Here is a 19753-nt window from a genome sequence, read left to right as displayed (position 1 = left end):
GTTTAACATGCCTTATTTGTTTTTAATTATTCATAATCAACTGCAACTCCAGGATAACTTAATTCAAAAATCTCATGTTTGGGGAATAATAATTAAAAATTATCCATAAACACAGAGTAAGCCCTCTTCCTTCTTCTTTTAAGCTATTATACTGAAAGTGAGTAGGCAGGGACTTTTAAGTGAACTATGGCTTTGGTAAAACCATGCATGCAGGAGGAAAATCATGTTCACATTGTGGAAAACAAAATGCACTGGTCCAAAAAATACAATCACCCACCAAGATGATCACAAAAAAAAACTTATCAGCTGTTTAAAAAATATTTTATTTGAAAACAGAGGTCATCTTCTTCGGCAGGGGTGAATCTGAGATATAGTGTGTGTCAACAGGCTGTATTATTATATTGATGGAGGCCAGAACACCTTTTAATATGCATACACTTTGACTTTGTTGATGTCACGTTCCTCACATTCCCTTTTCCTGCTGTAGTAATAAAATGTGTTGTCTCGACGTTGGAGCTTCTTCACGAAGCCGGACTCTGGCCATTTGTCAACCTGAGAGAGAAACATTTTTTTTTATAACCTCTAACATCATTTAAAATTGGTTATTTTACTGGAACTCCTGGTTCCTCTAATGTCTTGTTACATTAAAAAGGAAAGGACACAATGCTAACAAGTATTTTTTTCACAATGAAAAAAAATGAGTATGCTGTCAATTAGTGAGAACAGAAGCTTCATATAAACAAACAAAAATAGAGTTTGTGAGACAAGTGATATGCCATTAAATGTACCAATGAACACAACAACAAACTAATAACAATAATATGTACCAAGAATGATATCTGTTTTAAGTTGACTAAATTCTAAAAATGGTCCTAGACAAAAATCAGGACCTTCTATATTGTCTATCTGTCTAATATGAGTTAATTTGTTTGCACAATATTCCTGACACAATGCACATTTGTTCCTGGGTTGCATTTACAAGAAACATTTTGTGTTTGATGTTTCGATAAAGAAAAAAATAGATGATCATTTCCACATTCATATCATTATACTTACCAAGGACCCTTGTTTGACTTGTATGTACTCCAGTTCATCTCTGTAGCCGGCCTGCTGGAATCTGAAAAGGTTTTCTATCTCTGCGGTCCATCCTTTGGCTCGGCTCATGGACTTTGGTGTAGAGTTGTTATCAGTAGTAAAGGACATGGTGGTGATGCTGGAAATATTACAAAATGCACAAGTTATTACATTTCTGCTAAACAGAGTGACAAGTTATAACAAAAATTGCTTTATAATTGGCCTTACTTGCCATATGCTTAGCTTTGTTTCACTGGAAAGATGCACACCAACCTGTCTTTGCTCAATGGATCGAAAGACATATAGGCCAAATGTACTTTCTTAAATTAGAGAAATAAAATACCAATTGAGGGGCTCCAAATAGACCTAATAGATTATTGAATATGTAAATACACAATAGCTCAGCTTCCTTTGTTTTTATCCTTATTTATGTATTATTTCTTTACATTATTATTGTATGTTACACTTTTTTTTTATTATCACTGTTCCATCCTGTTTTTCTTGTCTTTTGTGTGTATGTCAGTCACTATATTATACAGCATTGTAAAATAACTTAAAAAATATACAATGTTTAAAAAAATGTTTCTACACTTTAAGAGTGAGCAGTAGAATATTACCATACCACCTTTTGATTTATATTCCTTTATCTCATGTCTGACTGGTTTTATTGGATTAACACAAAAACAAACGTGTATTCTCGGGATTAGGAAAATGTATATTCGGCTAATTTCTTGTTTTTTTCTTTTAGAATCATCAAAAACACGTGTTGAATCAACAATGCACAAGAGTTTAAACATTTAGTTAAGATGTGGAGGCTAATTAGACATGAACATGATCCTACAGGCGACAGATGGCAGACGGAACTGACGCATTTTGTCAGTCAGACTGTGAGTGTCGAAGTGACATTTCAGTGAAAATAAGTCAAGTGATGCTTTACAATGCGTTTCGCACTTAAGAATTGGCACTAAGCAATGTGACATATTAAAAAGAAAAGTAAATTGTGTTGCTCGATTTTTTTTTTTTAAATACAACATTCTTAAATAGAGTTTCGAGCATTACTGTCAACCCGCTGTCAACAAAGACTATATTATGACCTCTACTTTTTTATAACGTCCATTGAAAATATCTTACATTCTCATACAGTTCAAAATCCATACATTACCCTACAATTACTTGATATAAAATACTGATAACTGTTTACTTACATTTGTTTGGAAAACTAGTTTCTCTCGGACGTCAGTTAGCATGCGGTGATATTTATTAGCTTTTCTTTGGTTGCCTGGTTACCGTGAGGTTTCTTCTTCTGTGTTGGAGGACAACGGCCAAAAGCTTCCAGGAGATGGCGCCAAACAACAAGGCAATACGTTCAGCAGCAAAACAATACATAAACGGACTACTCTGGGACCACTTTGTTGGATCTGTTGATATAGTTTTCCCTAAAAGGGAAGCATGTGTCAAGAAAAGTGTGAAACAATATTTACAGCAGAGGCTCAATTCAAGAAGAACACCTATGAGTATAAATGGACACTAGATGGCGGTAATATTTACCAAATGCACTTGAATCGTCCGAAACGACAAAGACGACGAAGAAGAGGAACTGAAATTAATGGGCGGGACAAACACTGGAGATGACAGCAAAATATGCTCTCTCCGCTGGACATAACTTTACAATAATTTCACCAGATACCACTAAAACAGTTTGGCATAAACATGAGTTCATTTGCAGGTCGAATGAAGGAGTATTCCACCATGTCTTTGGATCGGTTCGACCGGGAGAACCTACATTCCCGGGCATATTTCCTCTCCCACTGCCACAAAGGTGAGCCTGGCAGCCAGCTAGCATCACAAACCATTAGTGTTTAATGGAAGTTTGGATGAAAATTGATTATCCACAGAGACATATAACACCAAATTACAGGTTGTCGTTGTTGTTTATCTGTTTTATCTTATTGACAGATCATATGAAAGGACTAAAAGCACCGATACTCAGGAGAAAACTGCAGTTCAGGTGAAGTTTTTTGGCAAAGGCAACTTTATTGTGTAGTTGAAGTACATTTTTAGGTATTTGTACTTTGCCTTAGTATTTCAATTTTCTGCTTCTAATCCACTCAAATGTAGTGAAAAATATTGTATTGTGTTACATTATGGATAATTTAAGTTATATGCCAGATGCAAGAGATTATATGATGAAGTTTTTTTGCTATACTGAAAATAAATAAAGAATTCCACAAAGAAATTACTTGGACACATACTGTAACTCATATAAACGAAATGGGGGAGATATCATTTTTATGGTGCTGTATTATTGTTTTCCCTCTTGGTTTATAGTCGTACAGTTAGGCTTTACTGCTCCTTCGTGACCAAAGAACTTCTTCTGAACAATCCCAAGTACGCTTTCTGGGAGGAATACATTGTAAGTTACCTTTATTCCTCTCATTGTGTATGCATGTGATAATTAGAGCATTTATCCTGTGACAGACGTTTTTCTACCTTAAGTTGATTCTCTGTGTGTCAGAAAATATGTTTTGCTTTTCATGTCATGTTCATCTCTGCTTGGCTTTATAGTATTTTGGTCAAATTAGAGGTTTTGTCCCTTTACCCAAAACATTTTTTAAATTATTTTCTTCTTTTTTTTATTCTGGTAAAATTACATGTTTTAGGTTGCATTAGAGCTGGAGAGTCCCACTCAGATTTCTCTGGTTGATGAGGCATCTGGAGAGGTAAAAACTGAGGATTGTTTTGTAGTCATTCAGTCACACATGTAGATTTAGTTTCCTAATTTTAAGTGTTTCCCTATTTGATTTTCTGCAACTCTCTTTCTGGTGTTAATTTAACAGAAAGAAGAGATTCTGGTCACATTGCTCGCTGCAGCCCACTGTCCTGGCTCTGTTATGTAAGTTGAACATTAACTGTCTTAGACTTTAAGAAAGTTGTCTGATTTGATTAATACAAATTCATATTTTGAAATGTAACATATGTATAGGCTATTTTAAAATACAGGTCTGTCAGGGCAAATACATATTCAAACAATGTTAAACGTTTTATTTTGGTTTTAAGTCAGAAATGGTGTGTGTGTTTGCAGGTTCCTGTTTGAGGGTTCTCAGGGGAACGTGTTGTATACAGGAGACTTCAGGTTTGCAGCTGGAGATGTGTCAAGAATCGAACATCTGCACTCTGGCAGCAGGTCGGTCCTGATGAACATCTTCACAGTTTTTTGCCTCTTCAAGTTTCTCAAAAGTAACAAGAGAGTAAAAGTTTAGGAATTGGATAATGACTAAATGTAAAAATGTCACCTAAACCCCGTCTTCAGACACTCTCCCCCTCTTCTTTGTCACCTTTGCCTTATCACAGTTTATGTGTGACGCTGTTCTTTCATGTTTCAGAGTGAAGGATATACAGAGCATTTATCTGGACTCAACGTTCTATGACCCACGATTTTTCCAGATTCCCACTCGGGTACGTTTCTGGGATGGTCTCTGGCTATGAAGTACAAAGAGGAATTGTTGATAAAACTCATACTAACAATGGTTCATTTGTTTTGATCTAAAATGTATTTGAACCATAGATGCAATGATTGTAATGTAATTTGTAATTTCTCTGTGCAGGACGTTTGTCTGGACGGTATCTCAGAGCTTGTTAGAAACTGGATCAGTCAGAGTGCTTATCATGTTGTGTGGCTCAACTGTAAAGCTGCATATGGATATGAATACCTGTTCACCAACCTGGGAGAGGAGTTCAACACACAGGTAGCGCAAACATGGTTCTGTTTTCCATAATATCCTTTCATGCACAAATCCAAACATGCAGGTGTGGCCGTCTCCTATTATATGTTTAAATTTATATTTATTTTACTCTCAGATCCATGTCAACAGTCTAGAGATGTTCAAGAAGATGCCGGAGCTCCTGAGCTACGTGACCACTGACCGCAGGACGCAGATCCATGCCTGTCGACACCCTAAGGTCCCACTTAAAGTCTCTCATAAACACACACACACACACACACACACACACACACACACACACACACACACACACACACACACACACACACACACACACACACACACACACACACACACACACACACACAAAGAAGGGCCGTGCATTTGTGCAAATACAAAAACCCATAAGATAACCTCTTTGTCATTGACACTATTATTCAAAACAAATTATAATCCTGTGTGTGTGTGTGTGTGTGTGTGTGTGTGTGTGTGTGTGTGTGTGTGTGTAGGCTGAGGAGTTTTTCCAGGGCAGCCGGCTGCCGTGTGGCTGCAGAGCGTCTGACGGGACCCCTCTTCAAATCATCAGCATCAAACCATCCACCATGTGGTTCGGAGAGAGGACGAGGAAAACAAACGTTGTCATAAAGTAAGAGCAACTTCAGATGTATCCAGAATATTTGTTCAATTACAAACGCTTGTCATGACACATTAACATTTTAGTAGTCAATTAAAGTGCTTAGTGAAAAAAGACACAAAAAGAAGAATTCAACATAAATCTATGGATGCTAAACTTGCCTTTTTTCTGTTTATTATTCCAGAACAGGAGCAAGTTCCTTCAGAGCGTGCTTCAGTTTCCATTCCTCCTACTTAGAGGTACTACAGATGCTTACAATGCTTATATCTCTTAATTTTCTTCTTGAAATAATGTGCTTTAAAATGTATGTGCCTCTGATTTCAGCTGAAAGACTTCCTCTCCTACCTCCAGCCCGTCAACATCTACCCCAGTGTCATCCCTCTTGGTCGCACACTCACTGAGGTCACACAGATGTGAGTGAAGATTTAATACAACACGCTAACCTCCAAAACTATTTTAAGACGTGTTGTAAGAGTCTGAGTTGTTATTGCATTTGCCATACACTTGTTGACACTTTGTATTTTAACAGGCTGATGCTGATGTGCAGGAACCAGTCGGATCAAGCAGCGACAGTATACAAACCTCTGGGAGCCCTCAAACGCTGCATGGTGAAGCGACCTACATATGGTGAGAGACACACTTTCATATACATTATATAACCACAACAGGTGCTGTGCAAAATGTGACATCTGTAACAGTTTCCTTAGCCTCAATGCTGGTTTACAGTACGTGGAAATTGATATATGAAATGTTGTTTCTTGGAAGCTAGCTGAACGTTTGGGAGGACTTTTCATTCTTTACATCTGAAAATATAAGATAATACATTCTGTTATCAAAGCTTCATTTGGAGCTTCTCTTTCAAAAACAAACCACAAAGAGAAGTAGGAGCATTCTTACAGCTGGATATGTTAGAGATACCAGACTCTCTGAAGATGTTTCCCCCAACAGAGTGCCGACCCCGGCCCTTTTCCCTCTTTGACGCCCCTGAAGCCCAATAACTTCTCCTTGGTAAACACGCCGGCCCAATGAATGCATGTCTGGCTCCTGTGTGTGCATGTGTTTCGGGCCTGTGTGTGTGAGAAAAATAACAATGGAGTTAAAAGTGAATGTGCATCTCTAATGAAGTTCTTTATTTTGGTACAGCAAATGGTATTCCGAAGATATAATAAGGAGAAGGGATGACTTGCCAGCAGATAATGGGCAAAACAAATAGCTGGACGCTATACAACGTTTTGTCATTTAACAAACCTAAAGGTCCCATGTCATGCTTTTCTGGTTCTTACCCGTCCCCTTGTGTGTTATGTTGCTTTTTCTGCATGTAAACGGTCTGCAGAGTCACAAACCCTCAAAGTACACTCTGTAGCGAGTAAAACTCTAACGCAGAAAAGACCTGTCTCTGCTGCCCCAGAACGCCTCGTTGGAGATTTCTCTTTTTCCATTGTTTACTTCTTGGGTATAGTGACGTATTTCGTGTATAGTGACGTAACGTAACGTAACGGCTCCTCAGATTGGTCCGTTACGTTTGGACCAATCCGCGGACTTCCACACACACACACACGAGGCGGGACGTTGCGAGGCTCGCTGCTGCGAGGAGCGGGACACTGTGAGTTGGCTCACTGGTGTGGGGTCGGCGAGACACTGCGGAACTCAGCCTGGGCACACACACAAACTCCCAGCCAGGCTGCGGGTGTGTGTGTGTTTCTGGCTGGGTTCTGGGTTTCGCTGTCTCGCAGATGGCCACTGGGCTCACAGGGAGGGGGGGGGGCAGGAGCTCCAACAAGCCGTTTAGGACAAAGAGAATACAACATAACTATACAGAGATGCTGAATGAGGAAACCCAATGTGGAGTTTTGGACCCAATTGGGCACAATAAAAATGTATTTTAGTAGACCTCAACAAATGGGGAATATGATCAAGTAGAAATGGCCATGGACATGGGACCCCTTTTAAAAAGTTTAATTTTGGAGGTGTCCTGTTTCTCTTTTTTCCTGTTTAGGAATTCAGACCACGCCGATTTGAGAAGCCCCTGTTTTGGACGGGGGCTGGATTCTGGCCACCCCAGTTGAAGGAAAAAGAAGAATCCTCAACCCACAGAAATAAAAATGGTGCGTTGTTATTTTAACCCCCCTTACTCTTTTAGGGGATTATATTGTTGCAATGTATACATGTGTTGGTATGATGGTGTATTCATTTCATCGAAGCCTACAATGGGCTCTAATCCTTTTTTAAAATGATTTATTATGAACAAACATTTTATTGCTCATCTGGTAATCCTTTTAGTTGAAAGCTCTTCAGGGAAGCAGGGCCCCCTGTGTCTGCCAAGAGGACTGTTTTCCTCTTTGGGGGGGGGGACAGTCCACAGACACGCCCAGTCCTGTTTCACGCAACTACGCAGACCTAGCATGAAGTTCCAATGGTGAAGAGGAGGATGAGGGAAAGGAGGAAGGAGGAGGATAACAAGGGAAAAAGGAGGACAACAATCTATGTCAGGGTGAGGTGGAAAAGGACGATGAGGAAGCTGAGAAAATTGAGGTTGCAGGCTCCTCACAACCCTCCGAAATGGGAGGACTTCTCAACCCACGGACGCTTCCTGACAAGCCAGAACAGCCTCAGGCAGCCAATTACCAATCCTGCTACTCTGTCCCCAGCCCTCCCCTTCCAAAATGGACGGGCTCACAGACCCCAGACTGTTCAGTGAGGAGGAGGAAACCCCAAAGGTAAGGACTTCAGTCTTGACGCCTCTGCGCCTCGCTGTCGAACCCACTCCTCCCAGAACCAGGACTCGTATTTTCCCCGATCACGCTGATCCTCCGCCCTGGAGCAACATGAAGACTGCGGATAAATTACTCAGGAGGAAGGAGAGCAAGGCGGAGCTCTCAGGAGTCCCTCAGGCGTCGGTCAGACTTCGGATATTCCCTGCACGCCTTGCGTCAAAGCGCCTCATCCAGATGACTGTCGCAGCTGTTACAGGAAGCTGGCGTTCAGGAGAGGGAAGTGGGTCATCAGAAAGCGGTAGTCAGGGCTCCATGTGAAGGGTTTGGTGAAGCCACATTCGCTCTACTCGTCCACTTACATGCTGCAGGATTACTGTTTCTAATGGGGGCCCGTTTCTATAAATACCACACATGCCTTACATTCCTCTGCCAGCTGAACCTCTAAACCTCCACACCTCAGGGTTTGCAAAGCAATGCACCGAACCATTTATGTCACCGAGGCACTTAAGTTTCACTTCCGCACTACCAACTAATCATTTTGTACATAATCTCGCACGCTCGTTGCACTCACTTTGTCTCTTCCCTCATATTGTTGTTTTCGACTTAAAGATTTGTGTTTTGGGTTTTATTTTTTAAAAATTAATTCACTTCTTGATATATGAGTAGTGATGCAATTGAAGTTTGATGATAAATCAAATAGACGCTGAAACTCTATTAATTGTAGTATGGGTCATTTAATACTCATCATAATGTATATGTTTAATTTGTCGACCTCTTCTTTTGGCCTACTCCGATAGAGTACATGCCTTTTCTTTAGTGATACCATATGAAATTGTTAATGGAGTCTTATATTGGGCTAAGCTTACGAGAGGCTCGATAGTATTAGAACCTTTCATATAATTGGATCCCTACACGCTGGGCGCCTGTGGCGGATGATTTCGTCAAAGCCCCCAGTAGAGCCAGTTTTATATTTTCTACTCTTACTTACTGTCCAGCCCATATTCCGACCATGGCACCACTGTGTCTCAGCAGCGCACAGACCATTTAGTATAATATGACTTATTAGAAAAAACACTACAATGTATTGTAGTCGCTGCTAGTGAGTCGATGTTCCCTAGAGATAACTTTGGTGGACGGTGCTAAATATGGTTGCCTGGTTTCGTTTATTAACGCTACAACATAGCGTTTTGGTGAGTCGGTTGTCGTTGATGAGTTGTTGTTCGTACCAGGAACAAAACAGGCAAATGGCTGTTTGCTCGCAGAGAAGAACAGGGGTGCTGTCGGAGAGAAAAGTACGGCTCTCGCGGACAATAAAGTCTGTGGAAAACAAACCTGTTTGATAAATGGCACGTTTTGGTTCCAGGTGTTACGGGCCTGTAGCGTGACTCGGAACTCCTTTACTACGGACGATCCGTACCTCCGCTCACTTTGCTAGATTAATTTTCACACTATCCGCATATACGCTCATAAATGTTTCTGTAGGAATTATATTACACAGCGTATATTGGCTTAAGATGCCAGCGGGCAACCATGGCACACAATCAAGATAAGAAGAACATCACATCCGAAATCAGGCATGGCTTGGAAACGTTGGTCTTCGCGCTCATACTCGGATGTGACTGCTCTATTAAACACGAGGTCTCCTTTAACTCCTCCTGGTGACTTTCTTTTATTGAAGAAGTGTGTATGCTGTGTGTATGTTTGACTGACAGAAGCGACACAATTGAGGGCCGGTTACGCACTAAGATCTAACGTTTCAAGCCAGCATAGAATCAGATGGAGTTGTCATCTCGTCTAGTGACGCGTCCTAAAACCCATACAATAAATCTCCGATTAGATTTATGATGAAAATTATAAAAGTAGGGTTAACATGTGATATTATCCGGCGGCTGAACAAAACCGTGCAATTATCAAACAGGTGTTGTTTTCCACAGAGACCTTATTTCCAGCTATTTTCCAAAACCCTGTGGAGAAATCCCATTGCTTTTTGTCGAGGAAACCAACAGCTTACTTCCTGGTTTTAGGACACGTCACTGCACCTCTCAATATGATGCCAATATAAACAAGGTCTTCTGTCGGCTCTATACATCAATGCCGACCTATGCTGACAAGTAAGTGAAGAGTAAAGGTATTGGCTTTAGGGAAACGTCCCAGCAGTTTAGGATAATGAAGGTTCTAATCTAATCTATTACATAGCCATTACATTTCTAACTCCTAATGACAGGAAGGCAGAAAGCGCATTATACAAATAATAATATACTATAATAATAGCTGACATTTTTAACAATGACCACAATATCATTATTTTAATAAACCAAATATGAACAATTGAGGAAATGAGGAAGAACTGATGATTCAAATGTTGTAGTACAAGTAGTAATGTAGTTAGTGCATAAATTACTATTGCAACAAATGTGTTCATTTTCTTCATTATAAGTCGATTTTTTTTGGACGAATGCTCCGGGCCAGTGGTTACAATGGTGGGGCCAGTGATAATACAATTCCACCGGCCCGGAGGGCCAGTGGCATTTTACCCTTAATGTCTACCCCTGTACTACTAATAAACATTTGAATATTCATCCTCGAGAGAAATAACACATATTTTGGGATGTATTCTGGGAAATTCTACTTATGTTTAAAAACTAAACCTGTAAGTAGCTGTTGAACCAGCTGTGCTGTAGTGACACCGTTCTTATCTTTTTCAGGATTTCTGTACTGCAATTTCTCATTACTTATTGGCCGACATGCTGAAAACAATACAATGTATCTCAAATATGAATTCTTCAAATACAACCTTAGTCACTGTTGTTTTTGTTCATGTATTTCTCTTTGGGCTGGTTAACATAATTGCTCAATAAACCATTGTTCCTCACTTTATCCTGCCGTTTATATGATCTATTTGTCTTTTACATTTCATGGTTAAACAAAAGTCAGCAAAAGTATCACTTGATTGAAAACAAGAGAAGCAGCTTTCAGGGGAAATCATTTACTTTCTTACACATTTTAGCATCTCAAAAGGAAAACATTTTGAAGACAGTAAAAAACGAAACCACTACAAAAACATAGACATTTTTGTGTCGAAATTCCACAACAGCATCACAGAGCAAGACTAATATTACGATCGATTGTTTTACATTAACTCAAATACAGTGAATGTGTACTATAGGATTGATGTGGTGAGAAGGAAGGATAACAATTTATTTTAATAAGCTCTCTGAATGTGTTACTAATTCAAATTGGCTGAAACGTGTTGAAATCCAACCTCAAGACATTTGCAGATTGTGGTTTATTTGGGTGGATTTGAACAGACTTGAACAAATTGCTACAATATACAATACATTTCAATGATTTCTTCTGTCAAATAATCAAATTGAGAAACATCAGAGCCAGTGACATAATATGCTTTCTTTTAGCCACTTCCTAAGAAACCAACAGGTATTGTCCTTGGGAGAGAACAGGTGGGTTCACGTGGAGCACAAATGGTAAAAACAGCACTCTCAAAAACATTCATACAGCTTTCATTTTGTGTAAATGCCCAAAGGAGAGATGATTTTCTGACGTCCTCTCACAGCAGGAGCCACTTACTGCTGGCAAGAGTGTGCACGTTATCATTTCAAACAAAACAAGCTACACATGAGTACTAAACGTTAATCCAGGCTTCATTACTATTATATTATACTGTGGAAACCTTACAGAGACATGCTCCCTAAATCAAATGTTTTATTAAACATGGACATGTACAATTAATATATGAAAACAGCTCATTGATCTATATTTGTATATTCCTAAAAGGCTAAAGTCATTTTGTTAAATAATGGTCATTAGTGCTTTTGTTAGGGACTATTTTCAGCAGGCCGTCAAAATAAAAATACAGTGTGTGTGTGTGTTCATGATAATGAAGGTAAATGCCAACCAGTGCAACCGTGTTGCTCATCGGTGTGGTTTTAATAGTTTTCTGACTACAATAGAGCAGTGAGGCACATAAGAAGAGGATTGGGATACACTGACACTTGTTGACTGATCACCACACTTATCCCTATTTATATTTAACATTTAGTCCTACTACATATTTGGATGAACTCAGTATTACTCCCTCAACAAGGAGAGTTACCACAGCTTCTGCCTCTTGTTTCATTAAGCAGATACACAACAAGCCAATAAGGTCAAATGAAGTGGAGCCAACTATCTAAGCACCTTCATATGTTTAAACTGTCACTGTGTGATGAGTCCATCTGCTTCCAAAAGAAGCACACAAGTCTTTCACCAGTTTGTTTTACAGCAGGCTCCACAGCAAGCAAAACCAGGAGGAGCTGATCCCAGCACAGTCCTCACGGAGGACGAAGCAGCGAGAGAAGATGAGAGCAGTTCCTCATCACTCGGTGAGTCTCTGATGGCAAACTGAAGGACGCCTGCAGGGTTTCCTCTTCTTAGTTCTTCTCCGTCTTTCATTTCACTAAGAGGCATAAAGAAGAGCAGCAGGATTGACTTCAAGGGATTTATTTAACAAAAGCAAATTACAGTGCATGATAGTTAATTAGTTAAAATAACATTGAGCTTTATCCTGAAGGATTAAAAAGAGCAAATGTATATAGTGAAAATAAAAACAAAAATCTATACTATAGAGATTATTAATAATGTGCATAAAAAGTTATGGCACAGTTAGTGATAAATGGAATCTGCTTAAAATACAATCAAAACACCAAATAAGTTCAAATGTACTTATTAAACTGTTTAATTAATTCTGGAGCCTAAAGCAACAACCCTGGCACGGCCCTTTAACCGCTGATGCGGCATTATAGCTCTCACTAACGAGAAAAAAGCTAAGAGAAACTGGAGGTCGACACACACACACACACACACACACACACACACACACACACACACACACACACACACACACACACACACACACACACACACACACACACACACACACACTGAAGCAAAGCACACACACCTGGCTCTTCATTAAAATCAGGATCCGTCCCTCCACAGCGGCCTCCCGAGGGACGACAAGTCTTGCTCTGTGGACGACAGTTTCATTAATTAACACACACATCAAACATTCAATTAAATGCACGTGAAGCGCTAATGAAATGAAAGATTTTAATAAATCCTTTGATAACTTTACGGCATTATTGGAAAATAAATTGTCGTTCATAACAATTTAATGCATTGGTAGTTTTAACTAAATATAAATGCTATTCACAGGTTATGTGAATATATCTATATGTATGTATACTGTATGTACATACATGTATACAAAAGGAAAACAAACACGTGCCGACTGTGAAGTGGTCGTCAGTGTTTTCTGTCTCCCATGCTCTCATGACCCTGGAGACTCAACAGGAAATTGAAGCTGTGTGTGTGACTGTGTGTGACTGTGTGTGACTGTGTGTGTTATTTGGATTTAGATATGTATTAAACTGGCACGTAAGCATGTTGCCTTCAACACATTTTAAAGATCAAACCCAACCACTTTTTTTAAACCCATGATATTTAAACATTAAAGCCAATACTTGTTAACGTAAAATGTTCCCCTGTGATAAGTGGCTGACTATACACTTGAAAAATGTTGTGAAAGCTCACATTTGGTCAAATAATTTCAATGTGCCACATAAGAAGGAATCATTTTGGGTTCTTGCATGGGGCACAATGCCATTTTAAAAAAAAAAGGAAAAGAAAGCATAGCATTTGATCTCTAATGGATTTTGTGTGTGTGTGTGTGTGTGTGTGTGTGTGTGTGTGTGTGTGTGTGTGTGTGTGTGTGTGCGCGTGCATGCGTGCGTGCGTGCGTGCGTGCGTGCGTGCGTGTGTCTGAGTAAAATGAACTTACACCTTTGTTGAAGACTCGGCTTGCCCTGAAGTTTCAAACAGACAGATGTATAAAATGAATAAGTGTGTAAATGACTTTACTATTTAATATTTCTTTTCACATTATTTAAAAAAAAAAAATCTTTACACCTGTTACTGTGCTACCGTCCTCCACTGACTGTTATTGTTAGTCATTGAATATCATATAAAATATAAATAAACACCACTTACTCAGTGTACTCAATGATAGAATATGGTGTCTTTAGAAACATTGTTAGACAGGTGGTGGGTGTTGGCAAAGCTGTCAACAACATAAAACAGGTATGGGTTTGTCCAATCAGCTTTGTGTGGTTAAATAAATCCCTGACGATGCCTTTAAGAGCAAAATGTAACATGTAACAATTTACCTAAATGACTTGAGTCGTTCAAAAGTGTTGAATCTTTTATATCATCTCCTATGTTCTCTAATATTGCAAAAATAAATCTCTTCTTAAAACTCACTTTTATCATCCGGCATTTTCTTAAACAAAACGTAATTATCAAATTATGTTTTAAAAGCACGTTGTAACTTTGATTTAGAATCAGAATCTTTTTAAAGGTGCTATGTAAATTATAGGATTATTATGTTTTATGCTATTAGATAAACACCATTTGAAATATTCTCAAGCACAAACTCTCACATTGTTTCTGACCTGCAGTGCTGCTGCTGCTGCTGCTGCTGCTGTTCTTGGTGGCTGGTGAGGAGTTTCCACATCCCATGTCTTACCTTATCCCACAGAGGAAGAAGATCTGACAAATGAAAGGAAGAAGAATTAAAGAACGAGACAGGTATGAACAAATAACGAGGAATCGGGTCCTTTTTGTGTTTCCCTTTTTCTTTTCCTCTTTTCCTCTCTCCACTCTGCACTGAACTCTCAGCATGGAGGAAGGATTAAAATGACGGCAAGAAGAAAGAGGAGGAGGGGAGGAGAGAGAAAAGAAACTGCGAGAAGTGTGTTCACCCCTGCTGTTGAGGGAGTGTGTGTTTTAGTGTGTCTTTAAAATCCCTGCACAATAATGAAAGATGTAGGATGAAGTCCGCTTGAATCTATTTCATATCTGCAGCTCAGCCAGAATACAGTAAAGTTTAATTGAGTGGGATTAAAGGAGAGTGGGGACAGAAGTTTTCTTTTTTTAATAGATGCAGTACAGCTAGAAACACAGCCAAAGAAAAAGAAATATTGAAAATACCAACAAATAATACAAATGACCTTTTTTGAGAGTCAATTCTCCTGAAAGTAAAGTAAAGCTCATATGATATGTCAAGAATCCAAAGCAACCTACTTCTAAATAGAGGACAATTAAGAGTTGTGCCTCGAGGCAACTTCATCAATCCCGTGAGAACAAGAGATTCCCGCGTGAGAATGCAGCGATGCATATCCAGTAATGAACAATTAATTCTCTTATGCTGCAGTTTGCACATAAAAGAGAGAGAAACTCAGGATGTATGTTTAAGTATTACCTTTGCAATAACAGGAACACATTCTATAAAGTAGGGTCAGACATGAGTTCAAGAAAAACAACAAGTTACAGGAGGGAGATATTTAGTTTGAATTTCTAAATTAAAGTAAAAATGTTTGCAAAAATAATGTACTTGTCCAGATTTACGTCCTGCATGACCTTAAATTCTAACTTTATTCATTTCCCCGTTTCTGTCTTCATTCTGATACAACAAGCTATGAGGACATTTTGGGGATTTTAGTGGCCATTTAATGATATTTTTAATATAGTTTTACAAAAAGCCTGTTATCAGATTCTGCTCTGGTTTCTGTTGATAATAATACCAAACTTTACAATTCTTAATGATTGCAGAAGAAGAAGAAATCTGCCTTAGAAAGAAAAAAACCCAATTCTTCCATCAAGAAAGGCGCTATATAAATCTAAGCTATTATTATTATTATTACCGACGTCCTTCCTCTCTCACACACACACACACACACACACACACACACACACACACACACACACACACACACACACACACACACACTGCTTAATTCACCTGGATGACAGGGGCAAAGGGACTTTCAGAACATAAATGAATGTTCTCAGCTGTATCTTCAGGAAGTGGAAATGACTGTTGGACACATGCTGAGGGCTTTTCATCAAACACCATTTCAATGCACAGAGTTTAATTTGACACCTCTGGTGTTAGTTCATTCGGCATTTAGAAAGGATACATTCCTGACTCTCTGTATATATAATTATGGAGGCAAAGTTTAAGCTTTAAAATAAGGCAGATGTGCATGAGATGCAGATGTTTGTCATGAAGTAATAGAGCTCTCGTTATATCAAGATTTAGTGGATCTTGATGTGTACAGCCAATGTTATTATCAAAGATGGAGGTAACTAATAAGAACATTTAACAAACAGCGTATAAAACATGAGACAGCAATACAGAGTTTGAGTGGTGGTCTTTATAGCTGTAGTTTCCATTAATAACACAAGGTGGCAGTGTCGACATGTGTTCATAAAATGATAATCCAGACATCTGAATTTATTTGGGAAGTCCAAAAAAAAGATTGGCTCAAACAAAAATATTTCTTGTTTTTATGTTTGTCTTTCCCTGGAATCTTTTTTGAAATGTTTATCTAAATGTCAAATACTAACTTAAATTGCCTCTGAATTAAAGATCAGTCACCCAAATTATATTTAAAATATACTTTCTAATAAAAGATTATAGGTACATTGTATCTCATTGTTTTATATTACATTATCATTTATTTCTGATTTTATTCAGCAATAGTCAAACTATCAAAATTAGCTCCACCTACATAGGGTCATATGCACACACTGTACATGCATTTACAATTATAATCCCGTAATACAATAGATATCATATTATTATGAAATTATAAATTGAATACTGTATTTAGTGTATTTCATGCTTACTTTTACTTGTTGAATGCTGGGCATTTACTCTTATTGTTCTGTCATTTACTTCTATTACTTAAAGGTGGGGTATGTAATTTATTTCAGAAACACTTTTTGTTATATTCCATGGAATGCTCTTAACATCCCGATAGCTATGAATATCTTAAGTGCTTTGACAAAAAATCCATAAAAAAATGTAATCTGTGGAAGCCATAGTACTATAAAAAGAACGACCAATAATTTTAGCCAGCCCAGCTAAAATAACTGGACTGCCTACCTGCCTGTCAGCCTTCCATCTGTGCACAAACTTATCTCGTGCCCTCATTGGTCAAGGGCGCGTTCGTGTGTGTTGGAGGAGGGGCTCTGTAAGGAAGAGGCAGATTTTTTCCGGCTGTGTACTTTCAAATTCAAGCGCACTCAAGCTGGTTTCTCCAAAATTACCTACCCCACCTTTAAGTAACATTTATGAAACACTTTAATACTTCTTTAATTTTTTTTTACCTGATTTCTGCCATATAAATGATGCACAGCAGTCTTCTTCAGGGAGCCATGGCACTCTCCACACTCCATACTCCATACTCTCTCTAGGTCTATGTTGGGCACTCACCACACCCCATACATAAGGACTTCTACAGGAAGACTGCCTCTGATTTAACACTTCACACACTCACACACACTGACTGACTCTCAACTGAAGGACGCATCAACATCATCATCAACATCATCGACCAGACGTGCTGTCAATGTACTGCTCGTGGAAATGTCGCTTATAATCCTCTTTATAACAACTTTGGGTGAGTTTTATTTTAGAAGTTTTTGTTTATATGTCAAAACTTCTTGAGATGCTATCAGCACTCTGGTTTGAATTAACATTTCTAGGCTGCCAAAACAGTATGCAGCCACAACGCATTTAATGATATCCATATGCAAACGATTATTATATCGTGTTTTAAGAGATGAGGAAAGATAAGGCTGCTGCAGGAAACTTTTACACTTGGTTTTAACATGTTAATACAGGACATATGTGCCTACTGTGTACATGTACATAAATCATGTTTTGACATTGTTTACTATGTAGTATGTAAGATTTTTATAGTATATCAATCATATCTCAAAGGCCTAATACAACTCTTTATTGCTCAAAAAACTCATCGCTCTTTGTTTAAGCAAGAATGTATTCTTTAAATGTTGTTTTGTTTGATGTAAAGTGTTTTACTTCATGTATACTGTATCAACACCATTTTACTTTGTTGACTATTAAATTGAGCCTGAAAGGTTTGTCATTTTGGAATAATGTAATAAAAAAATAACTTTGTATTACTCAATCTTAAACAGAATCCATGTGGTAAAGTTTGGATTCTCTGGGTTTTATAATTGAAAGTAAAGGAAGATATAATGTAGGATTTGGAACCATCACCACTAACAGCTGTATGTTTCCCTCCCTGCAGCCCTGTGGACCTCCGTCAGGGCGCAGCAGTTCCCAGAGTTCCCGGATGTTTGCACCGAGGGCAGCTGCTACCCCGCCACAGGTGACCTGCTGATTGGCCGCGCGCACAAGCTCAGCGTCACCTCCACCTGCGGCCTGAAGGAGCCCGAGCGCTTCTGCATCGTCGGACATCTGGAGGTAAGAACAGTGAGGATGCTGGGAAGAAAAACTCTGCGCTTAATATCAGCCACATAACCATGCAGGATGTCACGAGTAAGATGTTGATTTGTCCTTCAAAATGTAGGGCAAAGTATATATATATTCTTCTAAATAAAGTCTGGAAAATAAAGTAATAAAAGCAGTTTTCTATCCAAAAACAGGTGGATCCAAAACTCTTAATTAAAGCATGAAAGTCAAAGACCATTCCTGGTTATGTTCTGGTGAAACAAATGACAAAATGACTCAAACGGTTAACTGATTATCCAAATCAATCGACTAATCAATTAACTGGCTAATAGTTGTAGCCCTGCCTCTGTGTGGGAGTGTGCAGATTTACAGTATCTGCTTTATGTCTTGTCTTGTGGGAGTTCAGACATTCCTCTCCACAATAAGCGCTGTGTGGCCTCACAATCCCTCCCTGTGTGCCTGTGGACGGGACGGGGGGGGGGGTTTCTCTTTTTATCAAACACCCTGTGGCGACTCGCTGTGTGAATGGTGTCCTTATGAAAATGACACAGTGTGGGGGCTTCTCTGAGCTTCCTGAGGATGAGCACAGTCCTCAAGTATGAGCTGCGTGATGCTGAAGGGGGGGGGAAGCAGGACGCATTTTTCCACCAAACACTGTTAAGTGGAGCCACTTAGGGAGACTCCGCTCACATTTCAACACAGACATAGTTGGCAGGGGCCTTGTGAAATTGAGAAACTTGTCTTGTTTATTCTCACGCTGCAATATAGTGAGATTTCAGCGTGTGTGTGTGTGTGTGTGTGTGAAACAGAGTAAAGCTTGTGTCCATGCCAAACCATCTGCAGGCGAGGCTCCTGCTGCTGACAAACGCAGGAAACACATTATTATCACACACTCACTGAGACATTATATATACACAGTACAGCTTAGGTTTTTATTCACTTTCCCCGGATCTTGTTCTCTCTTTCAGTTCTCGCTTTCTGAGCTTGTTTCTTCATGTTTTAATGCACTCATTGTAAGTAACTTTGGATAAAAGCGTCAGCTAAATCCAATTGTAATTTATTGTTAACGAATTAACAACTACATGTTCAAAAGTATGTGCACACCTCAGATTTACTACCACATTCTCCAGTGTATTAGCAATAATACTCTCAACTGAACAGAAGCAGCTTTCTATTAATGATAAAAACAAGAAAGAAGAAATTAATATTTTTAATTATTTGATTTTAGAATATAAATAATCATTAGTTTCAGGTAGGAAAGAGACGACTT

At 38.9% G+C, this 19753-nt stretch overlaps 3 protein-coding genes across 3 annotated transcripts in view; 2 read left to right on the top strand and 1 right to left on the bottom strand.

Annotated features, from left to right (window-relative positions):
* Positions 1-304: 304 nt before the first annotated feature.
* Positions 305-2361, bottom strand: meig1 (meiosis/spermiogenesis associated 1). Its single transcript, XM_010766925.1, has 3 exons — positions 2280-2361; positions 1057-1213; positions 305-552 (listed from the first exon to the last, which is right to left on the bottom strand). Exons 2-3 carry the CDS (start codon positions 1201-1203, stop codon positions 424-426), a joined length of 276 nt encoding a protein of 91 aa, XP_010765227.1. The 5' UTR covers positions 1204-1213; positions 2280-2361; the 3' UTR covers positions 305-423.
* A 316-nt stretch (positions 2362-2677) lies between these two features.
* dclre1c (DNA cross-link repair 1C, PSO2 homolog (S. cerevisiae)) lies at positions 2678-6681 on the top strand. The gene is made up of 14 exons (XM_010766924.1): positions 2678-2893; positions 3031-3082; positions 3403-3487; positions 3735-3794; positions 3912-3967; positions 4157-4258; positions 4458-4530; positions 4680-4820; positions 4933-5034; positions 5306-5442; positions 5615-5669; positions 5755-5843; positions 5960-6057; positions 6379-6681. The coding sequence occupies exons 1-14, from the start codon at positions 2785-2787 to the stop codon at positions 6426-6428; spliced, it is 1209 nt and encodes a 402-aa protein (XP_010765226.1). The 5' UTR covers positions 2678-2784; the 3' UTR covers positions 6429-6681.
* Positions 6682-17481: 10800 nt separating this feature from the next.
* Positions 17482-19753, top strand: part of LOC104941784 (laminin subunit beta-1) — a 23532-nt gene continuing 21260 nt past the window's right edge. Inside the window, exons 1-2 of the mRNA XM_010766923.1 lie at positions 17482-17665; positions 18320-18495. Of these exons, the coding sequence (XP_010765225.1) occupies positions 17632-17665; positions 18320-18495 (210 nt within the window). The 5' untranslated portion in view covers positions 17482-17631. The remainder of the gene's footprint in view (positions 17666-18319; positions 18496-19753) is intronic.

The sequence above is a fragment of the Notothenia coriiceps genome, unplaced genomic scaffold (assembly GCF_000735185.1).
Source record: "Notothenia coriiceps isolate Sejong01 unplaced genomic scaffold, NC01 NC01_scaffold00003880, whole genome shotgun sequence".
In the NCBI taxonomy this organism is placed as follows: Eukaryota; Metazoa; Chordata; class Actinopteri; order Perciformes; family Nototheniidae; genus Notothenia; species Notothenia coriiceps.
Note: the sequence above shows the minus strand (reverse complement) of the source record. Positions and strands in the feature narration are given on the sequence as shown.

Excerpts from the sequence above, each read along its gene's own strand:
- meig1 (XM_010766925.1), bottom strand. The coding sequence starts at position 1,203 with ATGTCCTTTACTACTGATAACAACTCTACACCAAAGTCCATGAGCCGA. Across the intron at positions 553-1,056 it reads AAGTCAAACAAGGGTCCTTG|GTTGACAAATGGCCAGAGTC; the intron begins GTAAGTATAATG and ends TTTCTCTCTCAG.
- dclre1c (XM_010766924.1), top strand. The coding sequence starts at position 2,785 with ATGAGTTCATTTGCAGGTCGAATGAAGGAGTATTCCACCATGTCTTTG. Across the intron at positions 4,821-4,932 it reads GAGAGGAGTTCAACACACAG|ATCCATGTCAACAGTCTAGA; the intron begins GTAGCGCAAACA and ends TTTTACTCTCAG. Across the intron at positions 5,443-5,614 it reads AAAACAAACGTTGTCATAAA|AACAGGAGCAAGTTCCTTCA; the intron begins GTAAGAGCAACT and ends TTATTATTCCAG.